This window comes from Scyliorhinus torazame, chromosome 9 (assembly GCF_047496885.1).
Source record: "Scyliorhinus torazame isolate Kashiwa2021f chromosome 9, sScyTor2.1, whole genome shotgun sequence".
Lineage (NCBI taxonomy): Eukaryota > Metazoa > Chordata > Chondrichthyes > Carcharhiniformes > Scyliorhinidae > Scyliorhinus > Scyliorhinus torazame.
In genome coordinates, this window is record NC_092715.1 from 19,981,422 (window position 1) to 20,005,362 (window position 23,941).

The following is a 23,941-nucleotide window of genomic DNA, read 5'->3' on the forward strand; positions in this document are numbered from 1 at the left end:
TCCTCTCTGTGACCCTTTCAGTATCCTCCCTGTGACCCTTTCAGTATCCTCCCTGTGACCCTTTCAGTAACCTCCCTGTGACCCTTTCAGTATCCTCTCTGTGACCCTTTCAGTAACCTCCCTGTGACCCTTTCAGTAACCGCTCTGTGACCCTTTCAGTATCCTCCCTGTGACCCTTTCAGTAACCTCTCTGTGACCGCTTCAGTATCCTCTATGTGACCCTTTCGGTATCCGCTCTTTGACCCTTTCAGTAACCTCTCTGTGACCCTTTCGGTATCCTCTCTGTGACCCTTTCAGTATCCGCTCTGTGACCCTTTCAGTATCCTCTATGTGACCCTTTCGGTATCCGCTCTTTGACCCTTTCAGTAACCTCTCTGTGACCCTTTCAGTATCCTCTATGTGACCCTTTCGGTATCCGCGCTTTGACCCTTTCAGTAACCTCTCTGTGACCCTTTCGGTATCCTCTCTGTGACCCTTTCAGTATCCTCTATGTGACCCTTTCGGTATCCGCTCTTTGACCCTTTCAGTAACCTCTCTGTGACCCTTTCAGTATCCTCTATGTGACCCTTTCGGTATCCGCTCTTTGACCCTTTCAGTAACCTCTCTGTGACCCTTTCGGTATCCGCTCTTTGACCCTTTCAGTAACCTCTCTGTGACCCTTTCAGTATCCTCTCTGTGACCCTTTCAGTAACCTCTCTTTGACCCTTTCAGTATCCTCTCTGTGACCCTTTCAGTATCCGCTCATTGACCCTTTCAGTATCCGCTCTGTGACCCTTTCAGTAACCTCTCTGTGACCCTTTCAGTATCCTCCCTGTAACCCTTTCAGTAACCTCTCTGTGACCCTTTCAGTATCCTCTCTGTGACCCTTTCAGTAACCTCTCTTTGACCTTTCAGTATCCTCTCTGTGACCCTTTCAGTATCCGCTCTGTGACCCTTTCAGTAACCTCTCTGTGACCCTTTCAGTATCCTCCCTGTAACCCTTTCAGTAACCTCTCTGTGACCCTTTCAGTATCCTCTCTGTGACCCTTTCAGTAACCTCTCTTTGACCCTTTCAGTATCCTCTCTGTGACCCTTTCAGTAACCTCTCTGTGACCCTTTCAGTATCCTCTCTGTGACCCTTTCAGTAACCTCTCTTTGACCTTTCAGTATCCTCTCTGTGACCCTTTCAGTATCCGCTCTGTGACCCTTTCAGTAACCTCTCTGTGACCCTTTCAGTATCCGCTCTGTGACCCTTTCAGTAACCTCTCTGTGACCCTTTCAGTATCCTCCCTGTAACCCTTTCAGTAACATCTGTGAAACTTTCAGTATCCGCTCTGTGACCCTTTCAGTATCCGCTCTGTGACCCTTTCAGTATCCGCTCTTTGACCCTTTCAGTAACCTCTCTGTGACCCTTTCAGTATCCTCCCTGTGACCCTTTCAGTAACCTCCCTGTGACCCTTTCAGTAACCTCCCTGTGACCCTTTCAGTAACCTCCCTGTGACCCTTTCAGCAACCTCTCTGTGACCCTTTCAGTAACCTCCCTTTGACCCTTGCAGTAACCTCTCTGTGACCCTTTCAGTAACCTCTCTGTGACCCTTTCAGTATCCTCCCTGTGACCCTTTCAGTAACCTCTCTGTGACCCTTTCAGTATCCTCTCTGTGACCCTTTCAGTAACCTCTCTGTGACCCTTTCAGTATCCTCCCTGTGACCCTTTCAGCAACCTCTCTGTGACCCTTTCAGTAACCTCCCTGTGACCCTTGCAGTAACCTCTCTGTGACCCTTTCAGTAACCTCCCTGTGACCCTTTCAGTAACCTCTCTGTGACCCTTTCAGTATCCTCTCTGTGACCCTTTCAGTAACCTCCCTGTGACCCTTTCAGTATCCTCCCTGTGACCCTTTCAGTAACCTCTCTGTGACCCTTTTAGTAACCTCTCTGTGACCCTTTCAGTATCCTCTCTGTGACCCTTTCAGTAACCTCCCTGTGACCCTTTCAGTAACCTCTCTGTGACCCTTTCAGTATCCTCTCTGTGACCCTTTCAGTATCCTCCCTGTGACCCTTTCAGTAACCTCTCTGTGACCCTTTCAGTATCCTCTCTGTGACCCTTTCAGTAACCTCCCTGTGACCCTTTCAGTAACCTCTCTGTGACCCTTTCAGTATCCTCTCTGTGACCCTTTCAGTATCCTCCCTGTGACCCTTTCAGTAACCTCTCTGTGACCCTTTCAGTATCCTCTCTGTGACCCTTTCAGCAACCTCTCTGTGACCCTTTCAGTATCCTCCCTGTGACCCTTTCAGTAACCTCTCTGTGACCCTTTCAGTATCCTCCCTGTGACCCTTTCAGTATCCGCTCTTTGACCCTTTCGGTATCCTCTCTGTGACCCTTTCGGTAACCTCTCTGTGACCCTTTCGGTAACCTCTCTTTGACCCTTTCAGTATCCTCTCTGTGACCCTTTCAGTATCCGCTCTGTGACCCTTTCAGTATCCTCTCTGTGACCCTTTCAGTATCCGCTCTTTGACCCTTTCAGTATCTGCTCTGTGACCCTTTCAGTATCCGCTCTGTGACCCTTTCAGTAACCTCTCTGTGACCCTTTCAGTATCCTCCCTGTAACCCTTTCAGTAACATCTGTGAAACTTTCAGTATCCGCTCTGTGACCCTTTCAGTATCCGCTCTGTGACCCTTTCAGTATCCGCTCTTTGACCCTTTCAGTAACCTCTCTGTGACCCTTTCAGTATCCTCCCTGTGACCCTTTCAGTATCCACTCTTTGACCCTTTCAGTAACCTCTCTGTGACCCTTTCAGTATCCGCTCTGTGACCCTTTCAGTATCCGCTCTGTGACCCTTTCAGTATCCGCTCTTTGACCCTTTCAGTATCCTCCCTGTGACCCTTTCAGTAACCTCTCTGTGACCCTTTCAGTATCCTCCCTGTGACCCTTTCAGTATCCGCTCTTTGACCCTTTCGGTATCCTCTCTGTGACCCTTTCGGTAACCTCTCTGTGACCCTTTCGGTAACCTCTCTTTGACCCTTTCAGTATCCTCTCTGTGACCCTTTCAGTATCCGCTCTGTGACCCTTTCAGTATCCTCTCTGTGACGCTTTCAGTATCCGCTCTTTGACCCTTTCAGTATCTGCTCTGTGACCCTTTCAGTATCCGCTCTGTGACCCTTTCAGTAACCTCTCTGTGACCCTTTCAGTATCCTCCCTGTAACCCTTTCAGTAACATCTGTGAAACTTTCAGTATCCGCTCTGTGACCCTTTCAGTATCCGCTCTTTGACCCTTTCAGTAACCTCTCTGTGACCCTTTCAGTAACCTCTCTGTGACCCTTTCAGTATCCGCTCTGTGTCCCTTTCAGTATCCTCCCTGTGACCCTTTCAGTATCCTCCCTGTGACCCTTTCAGTAACCTCTCTGTGACCCTTTCAGTATCCGCTCTTTGACCCTTTCAGTATCCTCTCTGTGACCCTTTCAGTATCCTCCCTGTGACCCTTTCAGTATCCTCCCTGTGACCCTTTCAGTAACCTCCCTGTGACCCTTTCAGTATCCTCTCTGTGACCCTTTCAGTAACCTCCCTGTGACCCTTTCAGTATCCTCTCTGTGACCCTTTCAGTATCCTCCCTGTGACCCTTTCAGTAACCTCTCTGTGACCCTTTCAGTATCCGCTCTTTGACCCTTTCAGTATCCTCTCTGTGACCCTTTCAGTATCCTCCCTGTGACCCTTTCAGTATCCTCCCTGTGACCCTTTCAGTAACCTCCCTGTGACCCTTTCAGTATCCTCTCTGTGACCCTTTCAGTAACCTCCCTGTGACCCTTTCAGTAACCGCTCTGTGACCCTTTCAGTATCCTCCCTGTGACCCTTTCAGTAACCTCTCTGTGACCGCTTCAGTATCCTCTATGTGACCCTTTCGGTATCCGCTCTTTGACCCTTTCAGTAACCTCTCTGTGACCCTTTCGGTATCCTCTCTGTGACCCTTTCAGTATCCGCTCTGTGACCCTTTCAGTATCCTCTATGTGACCCTTTCGGTATCCGCTCTTTGACCCTTTCAGTAACCTCTCTGTGACCCTTTCAGTATCCTCTATGTGACCCTTTCGGTATCCGCTCTTTGACCCTTTCAGTAACCTCTCTGTGACCCTTTCGGTATCCTCTCTGTGACCCTTTCAGTATCCTCTATGTGACCCTTTCGGTATCCGCTCTTTGACCCTTTCAGTCACCTCTCTGTGACCCTTTCAGTATCCTCTATGTGACCCTTTCGGTATCCGCTCTTTGACCCTTTCAGTAACCTCTCTGTGACCCTTTCGGTATCCGCTCTTTGACCCTTTCAGTAACCTCTCTGTGACCCTTTCAGTATCCTCTCTGTGACCCTTTCAGTAACCTCTCTTTGACCCTTTCAGTATCCTCTCTGTGACCCTTTCAGTATCCGCTCTTTGACCCTTTCAGTATCCGCTCTGTGACCCTTTCAGTAACCTCTCTGTGACCCTTTCAGTATCCTCCCTGTAACCCTTTCAGTAACCTCTCTGTGACCCTTTCAGTATCCTCTCTGTGACCCTTTCAGTAACCTCTCTTTGACCTTTCAGTATCCTCTCTGTGACCCTTTCAGTATCCGCTCTGTGACCCTTTCAGTAACCTCTCTGTGACCCTTTCAGTATCCTCCCTGTAACCCTTTCAGTAACCTCTCTGTGACCCTTTCAGTATCCTCTCTGTGACCCTTTCAGTAACCTCTCTTTGACCCTTTCAGTATCCTCTCTGTGACCCTTTCAGTATCCGCTCTTTGACCCTTTCAGTATCCGCTCTGTGACCCTTTCAGTATCCGCTCTGTGACCCTTTCAGTAACCTCTCTGTGACCCTTTCAGTAACCTCTCTGTGACTCTTTCAGTAACCTCTCTGTGACCCTTTCAGTATCCTCCCTGTAACCCTTTCAGTAACATCTCTGTGACCCTTTCAGTATCCGCTCTTTGACACTTTCAGTAACCTCTCTGTGACCCTTTCAGTAACCTCTCTGTGACCCTTTCAGTATCCTCCCTGTGACCCTTTCAGTATCCTCCCTGTGACCCTTTCAGTATCCGCTCTTTGACACTTTCAGTAACCTCTCTGTGACCCTTTCAGTAACCTCTCTGTGACCCTTTCAGTATCCTCTCTGTGACCCTTTCAGTAACCTCTCTGTGACCCTTTCAGTATCCTCCCTGTGACCCTTTCAGTATCCTCCCTGTGACCCTTTCGTTATCCCTTATGTGACCCTTTCAGTAACCTCTCTGTGACCCTTTCAGTATCTGCTCTGTGACCCTTTCAGTAACCTCTCTGTGACCCTTTCAGTATCCGCTCTGTGACCTTTTCAGTATCCTCCCTGTGACCCTTTCGGTATCCTCCCTGTGACCTTTCAATATCCTCCCTGTGACCCTTTCAGTAACCTCTCTCTGACCCTTTCAGTATCCGCTCTTTGACCCTTTCAGTATCCTCTCTGTGACCCTTTCAGTATCCTCCCTGTGACCCTTTCAGTAACCTCCCTGTGACCCTTTCAGTAACCTCCCTGTGACCCTTTCAGTATCCTCTCTGTGACCCTTTCAGTAACCTCCCTGTGACCCTTTCAGTATCCGCTCTGTGACCCTTTCAGTAACCTCTCTGTGACCCTTTCAGTAACCTCCCTGTGACCCTTTCAGTAACCTCCCTGTGACCCTTTCAGTATCCTCTCTGTGACCCTTTCAGTAACCTCCCTGTGACCCTTTCAGTATCCGCTCTGTGACCCTTTCAGTAACCTCCCTGTGACCCTTTCAGTATCCTCTCTGTGACCCTTTCAGTAACCTCTCTGTGACCCTTTCAGTATCCGCTCTTTGACCCTTTCAGTATCCGCTCTGTGACCCTTTCAGTAACCTCTCTGTGACCCTTTCAGTATCCTCCCTGTAACCCTTTCAGTAACCTCTCTGTGACCCTTTCAGTATCCGCTCTGTGACCCTTTCAGTAACCTCTCTGTGACCCTTTCAGTATCCTCCCTGTAACCCTTTCAGTAATCTCTCTGTGACCCTTTCAGTAACCTCTCTGTGACCCTTTCAGTATCCTCCCTGTGACCCTTTCAGTATCCGCTCTTTGACCCTTTCAGTAACCTCTCTGTGACCCTTTCAGTAACCTCTCTGTGACCCTTTCAGTATCCTCCCTGTGACCCTTTCAGTATCCTCCCTGTGACCCTTTCAGTATCCTCTCTGTGACCCTTTCAGTATCCTCTCTGTGACCCTTTCAGTATCCTCCCTGTGACCCTTTCAGTAACCTCCGTGACCCTTTCAGTATCCTCTCTGTGACCCTTTCAGTAACCTCTCTTTGACCCTTTCAGTATCCTCTCTGTGACCCTTTCAGTATCCTCTCTGTGACCCTTTCAGTATCCGCTCTTTGACCCTTTCAGTATCCGCTCTGTGACCCTTTCAGTAACCTCTCTGTGACCCTTTCAGTAACCTCCCTGTAACCCTTTCAGTAACCTCTCTGTGACCCTTTCAGTATCCGCTCTGTGACCCTTTCAGTAACCTCCCTGTGACCCTTTCAGTAACCTCTCTGTGACCCTTTCAGTATCCGCTCTGTGACCCTTTCAGTAACCTCCCTGTGACCCTTTCAGTAACCTCCCTGTGACCCTTTCAGTAACCTCTCTGTGACCCTTTCAGTATCCTCCCTGTAACCCTTTCAGTAACCTCTCTGTGACCCTTTCAGTATCCTCTCTGTGACCCTTTCAGTATCCGCTCTGTGACCCTTTCAGTATCCTCCCTGTAACCCTTTCAGTATCCGCTCTTTGACCCTTTCAGTATCCTCCCTGTGACCCTTTCAGTATCTGCTCTGTGACCCTTTCAGTATCCTCTCTGTGACCCTTTCAGTATCCGCTCTTTGACTCTTTCGGTATCCTCCCTGTGACCCTTTCAGTATCTGCTCTGTGACCCTTTCAGTATCCTCCCTGTGACCCTTTCAGTAACCTCCCTGTGACCCTTTCAGTATCCTCTCTGTGACCCTTTCAGTAACCTCTCTGTGACCCTTTCAGTATCCTCCCTGTGACCCTTTCAGTATCCTCCCTGTGACCCTTTCAGTAACCTCTCTGTGACCCTTTCAGTATCCTCCCTGTGACCCTTTCAGTAACCTCCGTGACCCTTTCAGTATCCTCTCTGTGACCCTTTCAGTATCCTCTCTGTGACCCTTTCAGTAACCTCTCTTTGACCCTTTCAGTATCCTCTCTGTGACCCTTTCAGTAACCTCCGTGACCCTTTCAGTATCCTCTCTGTGACCCTTTCAGTATCCTCTCTGTGACCCTTTCAGTATCCTCTCTGTGACCCTTTCAGTATCCGCTCTTTGACCCTTTCAGTATCCGCTCTGTGACCCTTTCAGTAACCTCTCTGTGACCCTTTCAGTATCCTCCCTGTAACCCTTTCAGTAACCTCTCTGTGACCCTTTCAGTATCCGCTCTGTGACCCTTTCAGTAACCTCCCTGTGACCCTTTCAGTAACCTCCCTGTGACCCTTTCAGTAACCTCTCTGTGACCCTTTCAGTATCCTCCCTGTAACCCTTTCAGTAACCTCTCTGTGACCCTTTCAGTATCCGCTCTTTGACCCTTTCAGTATCCGCTCTGTGACCCTTTCAGTAACCTCTCTGTGACCCTTTCAGTATCCTCCCTGTAACCCTTTCAGTAACCTCTCTGTGACCCTTTCAGTATCCGCTCTGTGACCCTTTCAGTAACCTCCCTGTGACCCTTTCAGTAACCTCCCTGTGACCCTTTCAGTAACCTCTCTGTGACCCTTTCAGTATCCTCCCTGTAACCCTTTCAGTATCCGCTCTGTGACCCTTTCAGTATCCTCTCTGTGACCCTTTCAGTATCCGCTCTTTGACCCTTTCAGTATCCTCCCTGTGACCCTTTCAGTATCCGCTCTGTGACCCTTTCAGTACCCTCTCTGTGACCCTTTCAGTATCTGCTCTGTGACCCTTTCAGTATCCGCTCTTTGAACCTTTCTGTATCCTCTCTGTGACCCTTTCAGTATCCGCTCTTTGACTCTTTCGGTATCTGCTCTGTGACCCTTTCAGTAACCTCTCTGTGACCCTTTCAGTATCCTCCCTGTGACCCTTTCAGTATCCTCTCTGTGACCCTTTCAGTAACCTCTCTGTGACCCTTTCAGTAACCTCCCTGTGACCCTTTCAGTAACCTCCCGGTGACCCTTTCAGTAACCTCTCGGTGACCCTTTCAGTATCCTCCCTGTGATCCTTTCAGTATCCTCTCTGTGACCCTTTCAGTATCTGCTCTGTGACCCTTTCGGTATCCTCTCTGTGACCCTTTCAGTATCCTCCCTGTGACCCTTTCAGTAACCTCTCGGTGACCCTTTCAGTAACCTCTCGGTGACCCTTTCAGTATCCTCTCTGTGACCCTTTCAGAATCTGCTCTGTGACCCTTTCAGTAACCTCTCTGTGACCCTTTCAGTATCCGCTCTGTGACCCTTTCAGTAACCTCTCTGTGACCCTTTCAGTATCCTCCCTGTGACCCTTTCAGTATCCTCCCTGTGACCCTTTCGTTATCCCTTATGTGACCCTTTCAGTAACCTCTCTGTGACCCTTTCAGTATCTGCTCTGTGACCCTTTCAGTAACCTCTCTGTGACCCTTTCAGTATCCGCTCTGTGACCTTTTCAGTATCCTCCCTGTGACCCTTTCGGTATCCTCCCCGTGACCCTTTCGATATCCTCGCCGTGACCCTTTCAGTAACCTCTCTGTGACTATTTCAGTATTTTCTAATGATCACCTCTCAGCCTCCTTTCCTCGGGACAGAGTTCCCCGCTTGTCAGATTTTTCCTGCTAAGTCATTTCTGAATAGTGCTGGAAGCCATTCGGCCCGTCCTCCTGTGCCAGTTCTTTGGTGGCTCAATCCATTTAACCTGCCCCGCCCTGCCCGTGCTCATTCCCACTCAAACCTACAACTGTATCGCTTCCGCTATTGCTCCAATTCCATTCGGAAAATTCCTCCCGAACCTGCTTCCAGCGCTCTTTCCGGCAGCCCTTTGCAGATCGCAACTCTGTGCAAAAGGCGGACTCTTCACCTCTGAAAGTTTGACCAATCTGTGTCCCCTGGCTCCCGACCCCCGCGTCAATGGAACAATTTCTCGTTTCAAATCCCTGCTCCGATCTCTCTCTGTCGAGTCGTGCACTTACCTCATATGTGCTGGTGAGTCCCAGCCGGTAGAACATGGGCACAAAGACGTGGGCGGGAATGAGGAGCCCGAGGAAGTAGGAGCAGCCCAGGAACCAGTACTCGGTGCCGGAGGTGTAGATCTCGGCCGGCACCCCCAGGATAGCCACGGCGGACTGGAAGGTGGCCAGGAGGGAGAGTGCCACCGGCAGGAAGGTCATGCTGCGTCCCGCCAACAGGAACTCCTGCGTGGTGCGCTGACGCCCGCCGCTCAGGGCGTAGAAGAGGCCGATGACGGAGGAGAAGACCAGCAGCAGAGCGAAGATGACATAGTCGGCCACGGAGAAGCGCATCAGCGCCGACGTAGCCATCCCGACCGGGTGGCTGGGCCCCGGACCCCCCTCGTCGCAATCTCCAAGGGGGGCGGGGGGGTGGGGGTGAGCGCCACTCTGTTCAGAGAGACGTGGGGGGGGGGGGGGGAGAGAGAGGAGCTCAGCACATCACAGCATAGTCTGACTCATTCTCATTGAGAGAGCGAGAAGTCTTTAGTGCGCAGACACACACCACACGAGGCTGGGACAAAGTGGCACAGCCAGAATCTGCCCCCCCCCCCCCCCCCCCCACCACTGCCCCGGGTGTGCGCGCGCCGCCGTCCGTTAATCTGAGCGCCGCCTCTCCCTGGACGGTTCTTCTATCAACTCGCCAACACAGTGTCTGTGCACGCACACAACTCCACGGACTGTCGAGGCAGAGAGCATCGGGATTTAAACAGGTGGAACGACCGGCGGTCGAAGGGAACACACTGTCCAAGGCTGGTGAGATAAGCCAGGAGGAGGGGAAGCACACTTTCCGTCCAGCCTATTGGAGAGAAGAGAAGGGATCATTTAATCTCTCACAGACAAAACGTCGCCCCCCCCCCCCACCCCCCCCCCCCCCGCCGTCTACAATCTTGGCTATCACCCACTGCGCTCCACAACAGTACAGCAACTGATTGAAATTCTGTGTAAATAAGTCAGCGGGATAGTGCAAAGCTTCAATGAGTTGGAGCAAAAATGAAGCAGTTTGTAATCCTGTCAGGAATTTGACTTTCCTGGAGTGAAAGCCAGTTCTAGCACATTTCTGTTAATGTTTATGCCCTTTAGCTTCCTCCTAACTCCATTCGCGCTGGGGGCGGGGGGGGGGCATTGCTGTTTGTGGGAGCTTGCTATGCACTAAGTGGCTGCCAGAGACAGCAACAGTCTTGATCCTGGTCAAGCTGTGTGTCCACCTGCTGGCCATCGAATCCGACACAGCAGAACAGAACCAACCCTGTCCCCACACAACAGATCGCAGAAATGTTCAGGCACACCAGGTAGTGTAAACCCTACACACTGATTACAACTGACAGAGGTACAAACATTCTCCTTCCAGATAGGGACGTACGAATTTGAGGGGGGAACAAGTTTTGCTTTTATTCTTTTGTGGGATGTGGGCTTCGCTGGCGTGTCCAGCATTAATTGCCCAGTCCCTAATTGCCCTCGAGGAACTGGCGGTGGTGAGCTGCCTCCTTGAACCGCCGCAGTCCAGGTGTGACTTTGACTACGGATCGTTGAACTCTCCAGTTCTGGGGTATTTCCCTCACCTCTGGCTCGATTGGAGACTAACTAAAGGAGATTGATAGCTCTGACAAAGCACTGCTGTCCGATGTGTTACTGGGATGGCAGCAGTGAAACTGATGGCCCTTGGGCAATTGCCAAGTTCCCCTCATGTCTGTCACACTGGCCCATTGGATGGAACATCACAGGAAAAAACAGGCCCTTCGTCCCAACTGGTCGATGCTCATGTTTATGCTCCACACAAACCTTCTCTAACCTCTCCCCTTCTCAACATTCCTCCCTCCTGTCAGTTATCGAGCTTCGTCTTGAATGCATCTCTTCCCCCTCAACCACTCCCTGTGGTAACAGGTTTCACATTCCCATCACTTCCTGGGGAAGATTGGTGACAATCGTGTCTTTGTGCCCTCAGTTCTGGGTGTTACAGTAACGCTGTGGATCATTGCCCAGAGCCTTGGAACATTATGGAAGCCTGTGGGAGTCAACCAGAGGGTGTGGTGTACTCCCACTCAGCGTGTGGTTTCCACAATCTTCTTCAGTCTGTTCATCTGTCTCCAGTTGTGTTCTTGTTAACTGCATTAGATTGGGCTCGGTCCGGCTGCCTCGGGGCTCTGTCTGGCTGGCTCGGGGCTCTGTCTGGCTGCCTCGGGGCTCTGTCTGGCTGGCTCGGGCTCGGTCCGGCTGCCTCGGGGCTCGGTCCGGCTGCCTCGGGGCTCCGTCTAGCTGGCTCGGAGCTCTGTCTGGCTGTCCCGGGCTCTGTCTGGCTGCCTCGGGGCTCTGTCTGGCTGCCTCGGGGCTCTGTCTGGCTGGCTCGCGGCTCCGTCTAGCTGGCTCGGGGCTCCGTCTGGCTGTCCCGGGCTCTGTCTGGCTGTCCCGGGCTCTGTCTGGCTGCCTCGGGGCTCTGTCTGGCTGTCCCGGGCTCTGTCTGGCTGTCCCGGGCTCTGTCTGGCTGTCCCGGGCTCTGTCTGGCTGCCTCGGGGCTCTGTCTGGCTGCCTCGGGCTCTGTCTGGCTGCCTCGGGGCTCTGTCTGGCTGCCTGGGGGCTCTGTCTGGCTGCCCCGGGGCTCGGTCCGGCTGCCTCGGGGCTCGGTCCGGCTGCCTCGGGGCTCGGTCCGGCTGCCTCGGGGCTCGGTCCGGCTCCCTCGGGGCTCTGTCTGGCTGGCTCGGTACTCCGTCTGCCTGCCTCGGGGCTCCGTCTGCCTGCCTCGGGGCTCCGTCTGGCTGCCTCGGGGCTCCGTCTGGCTGCCTCGGGGCTCTGTCTGGCTGCCTCGGGGCTCGGTCCGGCTGCCTCGGGGCTCGGTCCGGCTGCCTGGGGGCTCGGTCCGGCTGCCTGGGGGCTCAGTCTGGCTCCCTCGGGGCTCGGTCCGGCTGCCTCGGGGCTCGGTCCGGCTGCCTGGGGGCTCAGTCTGGCTCCCTCGGGGCTCCGTCTGGCTGCCTCGGGGCTCCGTCTGGCTGCCTCGGGGCTCTGTCTGGCTGCCTCGGGGCTCGGTCCGGCTGCCTCGGGGCTCGGTCCGGCTGCCTCGGGGCTCGGTCCGGCTGCCTCGGGGCTCGGTCCGGCTGCCTCGGGGCTCGGTCCGGCTGCCTGGGGGCTCAGTCTGGCTGCCTCGGGGCTCTGTCTGGCTGCCTCGGGGCTCGGTCCGGCTGCCTCGGGGCTCGGTCCGGCTGCCTCGGGGCTCGGTCCGGCTGCCTGGGGGCTCAGTCTGGCTCCCTCGGGGCTCTGTCTGGCTTCCTTGTCTGTCTGCCAGACAGGACATTTCTCCCTCCCTTTCTCACCCTCCATTAACCTCTCTCTGTCTCTCTAACCCCACTACCCAATCCTGATCCATCTCCACTCAGTCCCTCCCTCTCTCCCCACCTCTTTCTCTCTCCCCTTGCTCCCCTCCACCCCCCAACCTACTCCACTCCCCTTTCCCACCCCAGCTCTGACCCTCCCCTACCCCATCGCCACCTTCCCCACCCCATCTCTCTCCCCAGCCCCTTACCACCCACCCCCCAAACCCCCCCTCTCCCCACACACACACCCGCTCATCCCCACATGCTCCCTCCACATCCTCCCCTCTTCTCTTTCCGCACACCACTGTCTCTCTCCCCAGTCATTCTCCTCCCTCCACACATCCTCTATTTGCCCCCTCCGCCTGCCTCGTCCCACAGCCCCGTCTATCCCTCCCCATCGTCTCTTTACTCCCCTCCCACATTCCCCCCCCCCCCAGCATCGTTGGTGGAGGTTGGCCCCTGCGCTGGGGGGAGGGCAGTGCACCTGTGGGTCTGGCATGCCACTCCCCGGATTGTGTATACCCCTAATGGGCGCAGCTCCAGCTGAGGAGACCCTGCTGCAGCTTGGGTGCGTGTACAGGGCAGGTTGGATAGACCCTGTGGGTTGGCAGGGGATGGCCCAAGTCTCTGCCCCAAGTGCCCTCTCGGTGATCCTCAATCTTCCTGGCGCTCCTAACTCTACTGGTTTGACTTGGTGTCTGCCCAGGATGCACATCAGCTGCAGGCAGCCTGCTGCTTACAGTGCCCCGTGGCCTTCGATGCCCTTGGTGGGCGCCCTCTGGCGGGCTTGGACCAGTGCCAGCGTGCGGGGTGGAGGTTGTTGAGCTTCTTGCGGCAGTGGGTGGCGATCCTCCTGGTCAAACTCCCCGAGCTCACGGCCCCTGCCACTTCCTCCCAGGCAGCACCGGCTGCCCTGTTGGCTGACCCTCCGACTCCCTCGGGGGAAAAGGGTCCATGAGTCTGGCATCCCCCAATGGTGGAGCTGGTCTGCACGGTTCATGGCTGTGAGCTGTCTGGGGTTTGCTCTGCAGGATCGGCGTAGGTTCTGCTAGCTAGCGGAGAGCTGCCGAGCATGGTCCTGGCGAATCGGCCGGTGGGGCATTCATTTGGGCGTGAAGCCTGGGGCTCCATTAAGCGGCATAATTAACGTTAGATACCGGTGACAGCCTCGCTGGGTCAGCTGTCGGGAAACACCCGGTGAATCCCGTTCACTAGCTTACATCGCACCCGTTAACTCTGTCCCCGGGGCTGTGGATTCGGACTGTGCCCAGTCTGTGGGATCGGACTGTGCTCAGTCTGTGGGATCGGACTGTGCCCAGTCTGTGGGATCGGACTGTGCCCAGTCTGTGGGATCGGACTGTGCTCAGTCTGTGGGATCGGACTGTGCCCAGTCTGTGGGATCGGACTGTGCCCAGTCTGTGGGATCGGACTGTGCTCAGTCTGTGGGATTGGACTGTGCTCAGTCTGTGGGATGGGACTGTGCTCAGTCTGTGGGATCGGACTGTGCTCAGTCTGTGGGATCGGACTGTGCCCAGTCTGTGGGATCGGACTGTGCCCAGTCTGTGGGATCGGACTGTGCCCAGTCTGTGGGATCGGACTGTGCCCAGTCTGTGGGATCGGACTGAGCCCAGTCTGTGGGATCGGACTGTGCCCAGTCTGTGGGATCGGACTGTGCCCAGTCTGTGGGATCGGACTGAGCCCAGTCTGTGGGATCGGACTGTGCCCAGTCTGTGGGATCGGACTGTGCTCAGTCTGTGGGATCGGACTGTGCCCAGTCTGTGGGATCGGACTGTGCACAGTCTGTGGGATCGGACTGTGCCCAGTCTGTGGGATCGGACTGTGCTCAGTCTGTGGGATCGGACTGTGCCCAGTCTGTGGGATCGGACTGTGCCCAGTCTGTGGGATCGGACTGTGCTCAGTCTGTGGGATCGGACTGTGCCCAGTCTGTGGGATCGGACTGTGCCCAGTCTGTGGGATCGGACTGTGCTCAGTCTGTGGGATCGGACTGTGCTCAGTCTGTGGGATCGGACTGTGCCCAGTCTGTGGGATCGGACTGTGCCCAGTCTGTGGGATCGGACTGTGCCCAGTCTGTGGGATCGGACTGTGCCCAGTCTGTGGGATCGGACTGTGCTCAGTCTGTGGGATCGGACTGTGCTCAGTCTGTGGGATCGGACTGTGCCCAGTCTGTGGGATCGGACTGTGCCCAGTCTGTGGGATCGGACTGTGCCCAGTCTGTGGGATCGGACTGTGCCCAGTCTGTGGGATCGGACTGAGCCCAGTCTGTGGGATCGGACTGTGCCCAGTCTGTGGGATCGGACTGTGCCCAGTCTGTGGGATCGGACTGAGCCCAGTCTGTGGGATCGGACTGTGCCCAGTCTGTGGGATCGGACTGTGCTCAGTCTGTGGGATCGGACTGTGCCCAGTCTGTGGGATCGGACTGTGCCCCCGGAGCTGTGGGATCGGACTGTGCCCCCGGAGCTGTGGGATCAGACTGTGCCCAGTCTGTGGGATCGGACTGTGCCCAGTCTGTGGGATCGGACTGAGCTCAGTCTGTGGGATCGGACTGAGCTCAGTCTGTGGGATCGGACTGTACCCCGCAGCTGTGGGATCGGACTGTGCGCAGTCTGTGGGATCGGACTGTGCCCAGTCTGTGGGATCGGACTGTGCCCAGTCTGTGGGATCGGACTGTGCCCAGTCTGTGGGATCGGACTGTGCCCCCGGGACTGTGGGATCGGACTGTGCCCCCGGGACTGTGGGATCGGACTGTGCCCCCGGAGCTGTGGGATCAGACTGTGCCCAGTCTGTGGGATCGGACTGTGCCCAGTCTGTGGGATCGGACTGTGCTCAGTCTGTGGGATCGGACTGAGCTCAGTCTGTGGGATCGGACTGAGCTCAGTCTGTGGGATCGGACTGTACCCCGCAGCTGTGGGATCGGACTGTGCGCAGTCTGTGGGATCGGACTGTGCCCAGTCTGTGGGATCGGACTGTGCCCAGTCTGTGGGATCGGACTGTGCCCAGTCTGTGGGATCGGACTGTGCCCCCGGGACTGTGGGATCGGACTGTGCCCCCGGGACTGTGGGATCGGACTGTGCCCCCGGGACTGTGGGATCGGACTGTGCCCAGTCTGTGGGATCGGACTGTGCCCAGTCTGTGGGATCGGACTGTGCCCAGTCTGTGGGATCGGACTGTGCCCAGTCTGTGGGATCGGACTGTGCCCAGTCTGTGGGATCGGACTGTGACCAGTCTGTGGGATCGGACTGTGCCCAGTCTGTGGGATCGGACTGTGCCCAGTCTGTGGGATCGAACTGTGCCCCGCAGCTGTGGGATCGGACTGTGACCGCGGAGCTGTGGGATCGGACTGTGCCCAGTCTGTGGGATCGGACTGAGCCCAGTCTGTGGGATCGGACTGTGCCCAGTCTGTGGGATCGGACTGAGCCTAGTCTGTGGGATCGGACTGTGCCCAGTCTGTGGGATCGGACTGTGCCCAGTCTGTGGGATCGGACTGTGCCCAGTCTGTGGGTTCGGACTGTGCCCAGTCTGTGGGATCGGACTGTGCCCAGTCTGTGGGATCGGACTGTGCCCAGTCTGTGGGATCGGACTGTGCCCCCGGGTCTGTGGGATCGGACTGTGCCCCCGGGACTGTGGGATCGGACTGTGCCCAGTCTGTGGAATCGCACTGTGCCCCCGGGTCTGTGGGATCGGACTGTGCCCCCGGGACTGTGGGATCGGACTGTGCCCAGTCTGTGGGATCGGACTGTGCCCAGTCTGTGGGATCGCACTGCGCCCAGTCTGTGGGATCGCACTGTGCCCAGTCTGTGGGATCGCACTGTGCCCCCGGGACTGTAGGATTGGACTGTGCCAGTCTGCGGGATCGGACTGTGCCCAGTCTGTGGGATCGCACTGTGCCCCCGGGACTGTAGGATTGGACTGTGCCAGTCTGCGGGATCGGACTGTGCCCAGTCTGCGGGATCGGACTGTGCCCAGTCTGCGGGATCGGACTGTGCCCCCGGGACTGTGGGATCGGACTGTGCCCAGTCTGTTGGATCGGACTGTGCCCCCGTGACTGTGGGATCGGACTGTGCCCCCGGGACTGTGGGATCGGACTGTGCCCAGTCTGTGGGATCGGACTGTGCCCAGTCTGCGGGATCGGACTGTGCCCAGTCTGTGGGATCGGACTGTGCCCAGTCTGTGGGATCGGACTGTGCCCCCGGGTCTGTGGGATCGGACTGTGCCCAGTCTGTGGGATCGGACTGTGCTCAGTCTGTGGGATCGGACTGTGCCCAGTCTGTGGGATCGGACTGTGCCCCCGGGACTGTGGGATCGGACTGTGCCCCCGGGACTGTGGGATCGGACTGTGCCCCCGGGTCTGTGGGATCGGACTGTGCCCAGTCTGTGGGATCGGACTGTGCCCAGTCTGTGGGATCGGACTGTGCCCCCGGGACTGTGGGATCGGTCTGTGCCCCCGGGAATGTGGGATCGGACTGTGCCCCCGGGTCTGTGGGATCGGACTGTGCCCAGTCTGTGGGATCGGACAGTGCCCAGTCTGTGGGATCGGACTGTGCCCCCGGGACTGTGGGATCGGACTGTGCCCCCGGGACTGTGGGATCGGACTGTGCCCAGTCTGTGGGATCGGACTGTGCCCAGTCTGTGGGATCGGACTGTGCCCCGGGGTCTGTGGGATCGGACTATGCCCCCGGGTCTGTGGGATCGGACGGTGCCCAGTCTGTGGGATCGGACAGTGCCCAGTCTGTGGGATCGGACTGTGCCCAGTCTGTGGGATCGGACTGTGCCCCCGGGTCTGTGGGACCGGACTGAGCCCCCGGGTCTGTGGGATCGGACTGTGCCCCCGGGTCTGTGGGATCGGACTGTGCCCAGTCTGTGGGATCAGACTGTGCCCAGTCTGTGGGATCAGACTGTGCCCCCGGGTCTGTGCGATCGGACTGTGCCCCCGGGTCTGTGCGATCGGACTGTGCCCCCGGGTCTGTGGGATCGGACTGTGCCCCCGGGTCTGTGGGATCGGACTGTGCCCAGTCTGTGGGATCGGACTGTGCCCCCGGGTCTGTGGGATCGGACTGTGCCCCCGGGTCTGTGGGATCGGACTGTGCCCCCGGGTCTGTGGGATCGGACTGTGCCCAGTCTGTGGGATCGGACTGTGCCCCCGGGTCTGTGGGATCGGACTGTGCCCCCGGGTCTGTGGGATCGGGCTGTGCCCCCGGGTCTGTGGGATCGGGCTGTGCCCCCGGGTCTGTGGGATCGGACTGTGCCCAGTCTGTGGGATCGGACTGTGCTCATTCTGTGGGATCGGACTGTGCCCCCGGGTCTGTGGGATCGGACTGTGCCCAGTCTGTGGGATCGGACTGTGCCCCCGGGTCTGTGGGATCGGACTGTGCCCAGTCTGTGGGATCGGACTGTGCCCCCGGGTCTGTGGGATCGGACTGTGCCCAGTCTGTGGGATCGGACTGTGCCCCCGGGTCCGTGGGATCGGAACTGTGCCCAGTCTGTGGGATCGGACTGTGCCCCCGGGACTGTGGGATCGGACTGTGCCCCCGGGACTGTGGGATCGGACTGTGCCCCCGGGTCTGTGGGACCGGACTGTGCCCCCGGGTCTGTGGGATCGGAGTGTGCCCAGTCTGTGGGATCGGACTGTGCCCAGTCTGTGGGATCGGACTGTGCCCCCGAAGCTGTGGGATCGGACTGTGCCCTTGGGTCTGTGGGATCGGACTGTGCCCCCGGGTCTGTGGGATCGGACTGTGCCCAGTCTGTGGGATCGGACTGTGCCCAGTCTGTGGGATCGGACTGTGCCCCCGGGTCTGTGGGATCATACTGTGCCCCCGGGTCTGTGGGATCGGACTGTGCACCCGGGTCTGTGGGATCGGACTGTGCCCCCGGGTCTGTGGGATAGGACTGTGCCCCCGGGTCTGTGGGATCGGACTGTGCCCCCGGGACTGTGGGATCGGACGGCGCCCAGTCTGTGGGATCGGACTGTGCCCCCGGGACTGTGGGATCGGACTGTGCCCCCGGGTCTGTGGGATCGGACTGTGCCCAGTCTGTGGGATCGGACTGTGCCCCCGGGACTGTGGGATCGGACTGTGCCCCCGGGTCTGTGGGATCGGACTGTGCCCAGTCTGTGGGATCGGACTGTGCCCTCGGGTCTGTGGGATCGGACTGTGCCCAGTCTGTGGGATCGGACTGTGCCCCCGGGTCTGTGGGATCGGACTGTGCCCCCGGGTCTGTGGGATCGGACTGTGCCCAGTCTGTGGGATCGGACTGTGCCCCCGGGACTGTGGGATCGGACTGTGCCCCCGGGTCTGTGGGATCGGACTGTGCCCAGTCTGTGGGATCGGACTGTGCCCCCGGGTCTGTGGGATCGGACTGTGCCCCCGGGTCTGTGGGATCGGACTGTGCCCCCGGGTCTGTGGGATCGGACTGTGCCCCCGGGTCTGTGGGATCGGACTGTGCCCCCGGGTCTGTGGGATCGGACTGTGCCCCCGGGTCTGTGGGATCGGACTGTGCCCCCGGGTCTGTGGGATCGGACTGTGCCCCCGGGACTGTGGGATCGGACTGTGCCCCCGGGACTGTGGGATCGGACTGTGCCCCCGGGTCTGTGGGATCGGACTGTGCCCAGTCTGTGGGATCGGACTGTGCCCCCGGGACTGTGGGATCGGACTGTGCCCCCCGGGTCTGTGGGATCGGACTGTGCCCCCGGGTCTGTGGGATCGGACTGTGCCCCCGGGTCTGTGGGATCGGACTGTGCCCAGTCTGTGGGATCGGACTGTGCCCCCGGGACTGTGGGATCGGACTGTGCCCCTGGGTCTGTGGGAACGGACTGTGCCCCCGGGTCTGTGGGATCGGACTGTGCCCCCGGGTCTGTGGGATCGGACTGTGCCCCCGGGTCTGTGGGATCGGACTGTGCCCCCGGGTTTGTGGGATCGGACTGTGCCCAGTCTGTGGGATCGGACTGTGCCCCCGGGTCTGTGGGATCGGACTGTGCCCCCGGGTCTGTGGGATCGGACTGTGCCCAGTCTGTGGGATCGGACTGTGCCCAGTCTGTGGGATCGGACTGTGCCCCCGGGACTGTGGGATCGGACTGTGCCCCCGGGACTGTGGGATCGGACTGTGCCCCCGGGACTGTGGGATCGGACTGTGCCCCCGGGACTGTGGGATCGGACTGTGCCCCCGGGACTGTGGGATCGGACTGTGCCCCCGGGTCTGTGGGATCGGACTGTGCCCCCGGGTCTGTGGGATCGGACTGTGCCCAGTCTGTGGGATCGGACTGTGCCCCCGGGTCTGTGGGATCGGACTGTGCCCCCGGGTCTGTGGGATCGGACTGTGCCCCCGGGTCTGTGGGATCGGACTGTGCCCCCGGGTCTGTGGGGTCGGACTGTGCCCAGTCTGTGGGATCGGACAGTGCCCAGTCTGTGGGTTCGGACTGTGCTCCCGGGTCTGTGGGATCGGACTGTGCCCCCGGGTCTGTGGGATTGGACTGTGCCCCCGGGTCTGTGGGATTGGACTCTGCCCCCGGGTCTGTGGGATCGGACTGTGCTCCCGGGTCTGTGGGATTGGACTGTGCCCAGTCTGTGGGATCGGACTGTGCCCCCGGGTCTGTGGGATTGGACTCTGCCCCCGGGTCTGTGGGATCGGACTGTGCCCCCGGGTCTGTGGGATTGGACTGTGCCCAGTCTGTGGGATCGGACTGTGCCCCCGGGACTGTGGGATCGGACTGTGCCCAGTCTGTGGGATCGGACTGTGCCCCCGGGACTGTGGGATCGGACTGTGCCCCCGGGACTGTGGGATCGGACTGTGCCCCCGGGACTGTGGGATCGGACTGTGCCCCCGGGACTGTGGGATCGGACTGTGCCCCCGGGTCTGTGGGATCGGACTGTGCCCCCGGGACTGTGGGATCGGACTGTGCCCAGTCTGTGGGATCGGACTGTGCCCCCGGGACTGTGGGATCGGACTGTGCCCCCGGGACTGTGGGATCGGACTGTGCCCCCGGGACTGTGGGATCGGACTGTGCCCCCGGGTCTGTGGGATCGGACTGTGCCCAGTCTGTGGGATCGGACTGTGCCCCCGGGTCTGTGGGATCGGACTGTGCCCCCGGGTCTGTGGGATCGGACTGTGCCCCCGGGTCTGTGGGATCGGACTGTGCCCCCGGGTCTGTGGGATTGGACTGTGCCCAGTCTGTGGGATCGGACTGTGCCCCCGGGACTGTGGGATCGGACTGTGCCCATTCTGTGGGATCGGACTGTGCCCCCGGGACTGTGGGATCGGACTGTGCCCCCGGGACTGTGGGATCGGACTGTGCCCCCGGGACTGTGGGATCGGACTGTGCCCCCGGGTCTGTGGGATCGGACTGTGCCCCCGGGTCTGTGGGATCGGACTGTGCCCAGTCTGTGGGATCGGACTGTGCCCCCGGGACTGTGGGATCGGACTGTGCCCAGTCTGTGGGATCGGACTGTGCCCCCGGAACTGTGGGATCGGACTGTGCCCCCGGGACTGTGGGATCGGACTGTGCCCCCGGGTCTGTGGGATCGGACTGTGCCCCCGGGTCTGTGGGATCGGACTGTGCCCCCGGGTCTGTGGGATCGGACTGTGCCCCCGGGTCTGTGGGATCGGACTGTGCCCCCGGGTCTGTGGGATCGGACTGTGCCCCCGGGTCTGTGGGATCGGACTGTGCCCCCGGGACTGTGGGATCGGACTGTGCCCCCGGGACTGTGGGATCGGACTGTGCCCCCGGGACTGTGGGATCGGACTGTGCCCAGTCTGTGGGATCGGACTGTGCCCCCGGGTCTGTGGGATCGGACTGTGCCCCCGGGACTGTGGGATCGGACTGTGCCCCCGGGACTGTGGGATCGGACTGTGCCCAGTCTGTGGGATCGGACTGTGCCCCCGGGTCTGTGGGATCGGACTGTGCCCCCGGGACTGTGGGATCGGACTGTGCCCAGTCTGTGGGATCGGACTGTGCCCCCGGGACTGTGGGATCGGACTGTGCCCCCCGGGTCTGTGGGATCGGACTGTGCCCCCCGGGTCTGTGGGATCGGACTGTGCCCAGTCTGTGGGATCGGACTGTGCCCCCGGGACTGTGGGATCGGACTGTGCCCAGTCTGTGGGATCGGACTGTGCCCCCCGGGACTGTGGGATCGGACTGTGCCCCCCGGGTCTGTGGGATCGGACTGTGCCCCCCGGGTCTGTGGGATCGGACTGTGCCCAGTCTGTGGGATCGGACTGTGCCCCCGGGACTGTGGGATCGGACTGTGCCCAGTCTGTGGGATCGGACTGTGCCCAGTCTGCGGGATCGGACTGTGCCCCCGGGACTGTGGGATCGGACTGTGCCCAGTCTGTGGGATCGGACTGTGCCCAGTCTGTGGGATCGGACTGTGCCCCCGGGACTGTGGGATCGGACTGTGCCCAGTCTGTGGGATCGGACTGTGCCCCCGGGACTGTGGGATCGGACTGTGCCCCCGGGACTGTGGGATAGGACTGTGCCCAGTCTGTGGGATCGGACTGTGCCCCCGGGTCTGTGGGATCGGACTGTGCCCCCGGGACTGTGGGATCGGACTGTGCCCCCGGGTCTGTGGGATCGGACTGTGCCCAGTCTGTGGGATCGGACTGAGCCCAGTCTGTGGGATCGGACTGTGCCCCCGGGTCTGTGGGATCGGACTGTGCCCCCGGGTCTGTGGGATCGGACTGTGCCCCCGGGTCTGTGGGATCGGACTGTGCCCAGTCTGTGGGATCGGACTGTGCCCCCGGGTCTGTGGGATCGGACTGTGCCCAGTCTGTGGGATCGGACTGTGCCCCCGGGTCTGTGGGATCGGACTGTGCCCCCCGGGTCTGTGGGATCGGACTGTGCCCCCGGGTCTGTGGGATCGGACTGTGCCCAGTCTGTGGGATCGGACTGTGCCCAGTCTGTGGGATCGGACTGTGCCCCCGGGACTGTGGGATCGGACTGTGCCCCCGGGTCTGTGGGATCGGACTGTGCCCCCGGGACTGTGGGATCGGACTGTGCCCAGTCTGTGGGATCGGACTGTGCCCCCGGGTCTGTGGGATCGGACTGTGCCCCCGGGACTGTGGGATCGGACTGTGCCCCCGGGTCTGTGGGATCGGACTGTGCCCCCGGGACTGCCGGTTCTCCCAGTCACGTGTCAGAATCTGGACAGCGCACCGGTACCGACCCTCCCTCCCGGTCCCCTCCCCCCTCCCCAACCCCGGTTCCCCCCCCCCCCCGCGCCCCGGTCCCGCGCCCCAGTCCCCGGTCTCTCGCTGTCTCTTACCCTCTCTCCCCTCCGTCTTCCAGCTCAATGAAGGACACACTCTGCCGCTCCCCCAATTGGGAAGCCCGGCAGGAGTGGGTGGATGCCCCGCAGCATGGACAAATTCGTCATATCCGCCCTGCAATGAGATGGCGGCACATCCGCCCCGCACAGCCATGGCGGTACAACTGCATCCCACAACCATGGCGGCACATCCATAACGGCTGGGAGGACAGAGAGCTCCATCGCCCTCGGCGACGGGGCTGATTAATGTGTGAAAACGGACCCCTTCGTCCCAGATCCAGCAACGTGGCGGGCCATCAGTGGGGAAAGAGGCAGGGCTTCAGGAGGGAGGGGGCAGGGCTTCAGGAGGGAGGGGGCAGGGCTTCAGGAGGGAGGGGGCAGGGCTTCAGGAGGGAGGGGGCAGGGCTTCAGGAGGGAGGGGGCAGGGCTTCAGGAGGGAGGGGGCAGGGCTTCAGGAGGGAGGGGGCAGGGCTTCAGGAGGGAGGGGGCAGGGCTTCAGGAGGGAGGGGGCAGGGCTTCAGGAGGGAGGGGGCAGGGCTTCAGGAGGGAGGGGGCAGGGCTTCAGGAGGGAGGGGGCGGGGCTTCAGGAGGGAGGGGGCGGGGCTTCAGGAGGGAGGGGGCGGGGCTTCAGGAGGGAGGGGGCGGGGCTTCAGGAGGGAGGGGGCGGGGCTTCAGGAGGGAGGGGGCGGGGCTTCAGGAGGGAGGGGGCGGGGCTTCAGGAGGGAGGGGGCGGGGCTTCAGGAGGGAGGGGGCGGGGCTTCAGGAGGGAGGGGGCGGGGCTTCAGGAGGGAGGGGCGGGGCTTCAGTAGGGAGGGGGCGGAGCTTCAGGACAGAGGGGTGGGGCTTCAGGACAGAGGGGCGGGGCTTCAGGAGGGAGGGGCGGGGCTTCAGGAGGGAGGGGCGGGGCTTCAGGAGGGAGGGGCGGGCTTTCAGGAGGGAGGGGGTGGGGCTTCAGGAGGGAGGGGGTGGGGCTTCAGGCGGACGGGAGGGAGGGGGCAGGGGCTTCAGGCGGGAGGGAGGGGGTGGGGCTTCAGGCGGGCGGGAGGGAGGGGGTGGGGCTTCAGGCGGGCGGGAGGGAGGGGGTGGGGCTTCAGGCGGGCTGGAGGGAGGGGGTGGGCCTTCAGGCGGGAGGGAGGGAGGGGTTGTGGCTTAGGGAGAGGGAGGGGTTGTGGCTTCAGGAGGGAGGGAGGGAGGGGTTGTGGC

At 59.3% G+C, this 23,941-nt stretch overlaps 1 protein-coding gene across 1 annotated transcript in view; it reads right to left on the reverse strand.

Annotated features, from left to right (window-relative positions):
- The window catches only part of slc5a6a (solute carrier family 5 member 6a), a 92,854-nt gene extending 69,972 nt beyond the window's left edge, over nt 1–22,882 (reverse strand). The window contains exons 1-2 of the mRNA XM_072515658.1: nt 22,736–22,882; nt 9,124–9,958 (exon numbers count right to left, since the gene is read on the reverse strand). Coding sequence (XP_072371759.1) covers nt 9,124–9,471 — 348 coding nt within the window. The 5' untranslated portion in view covers nt 9,472–9,958; nt 22,736–22,882. The remainder of the gene's footprint in view (nt 1–9,123; nt 9,959–22,735) is intronic.
- Nucleotides 22,883–23,941: the final 1,059 nt, after the last annotated feature.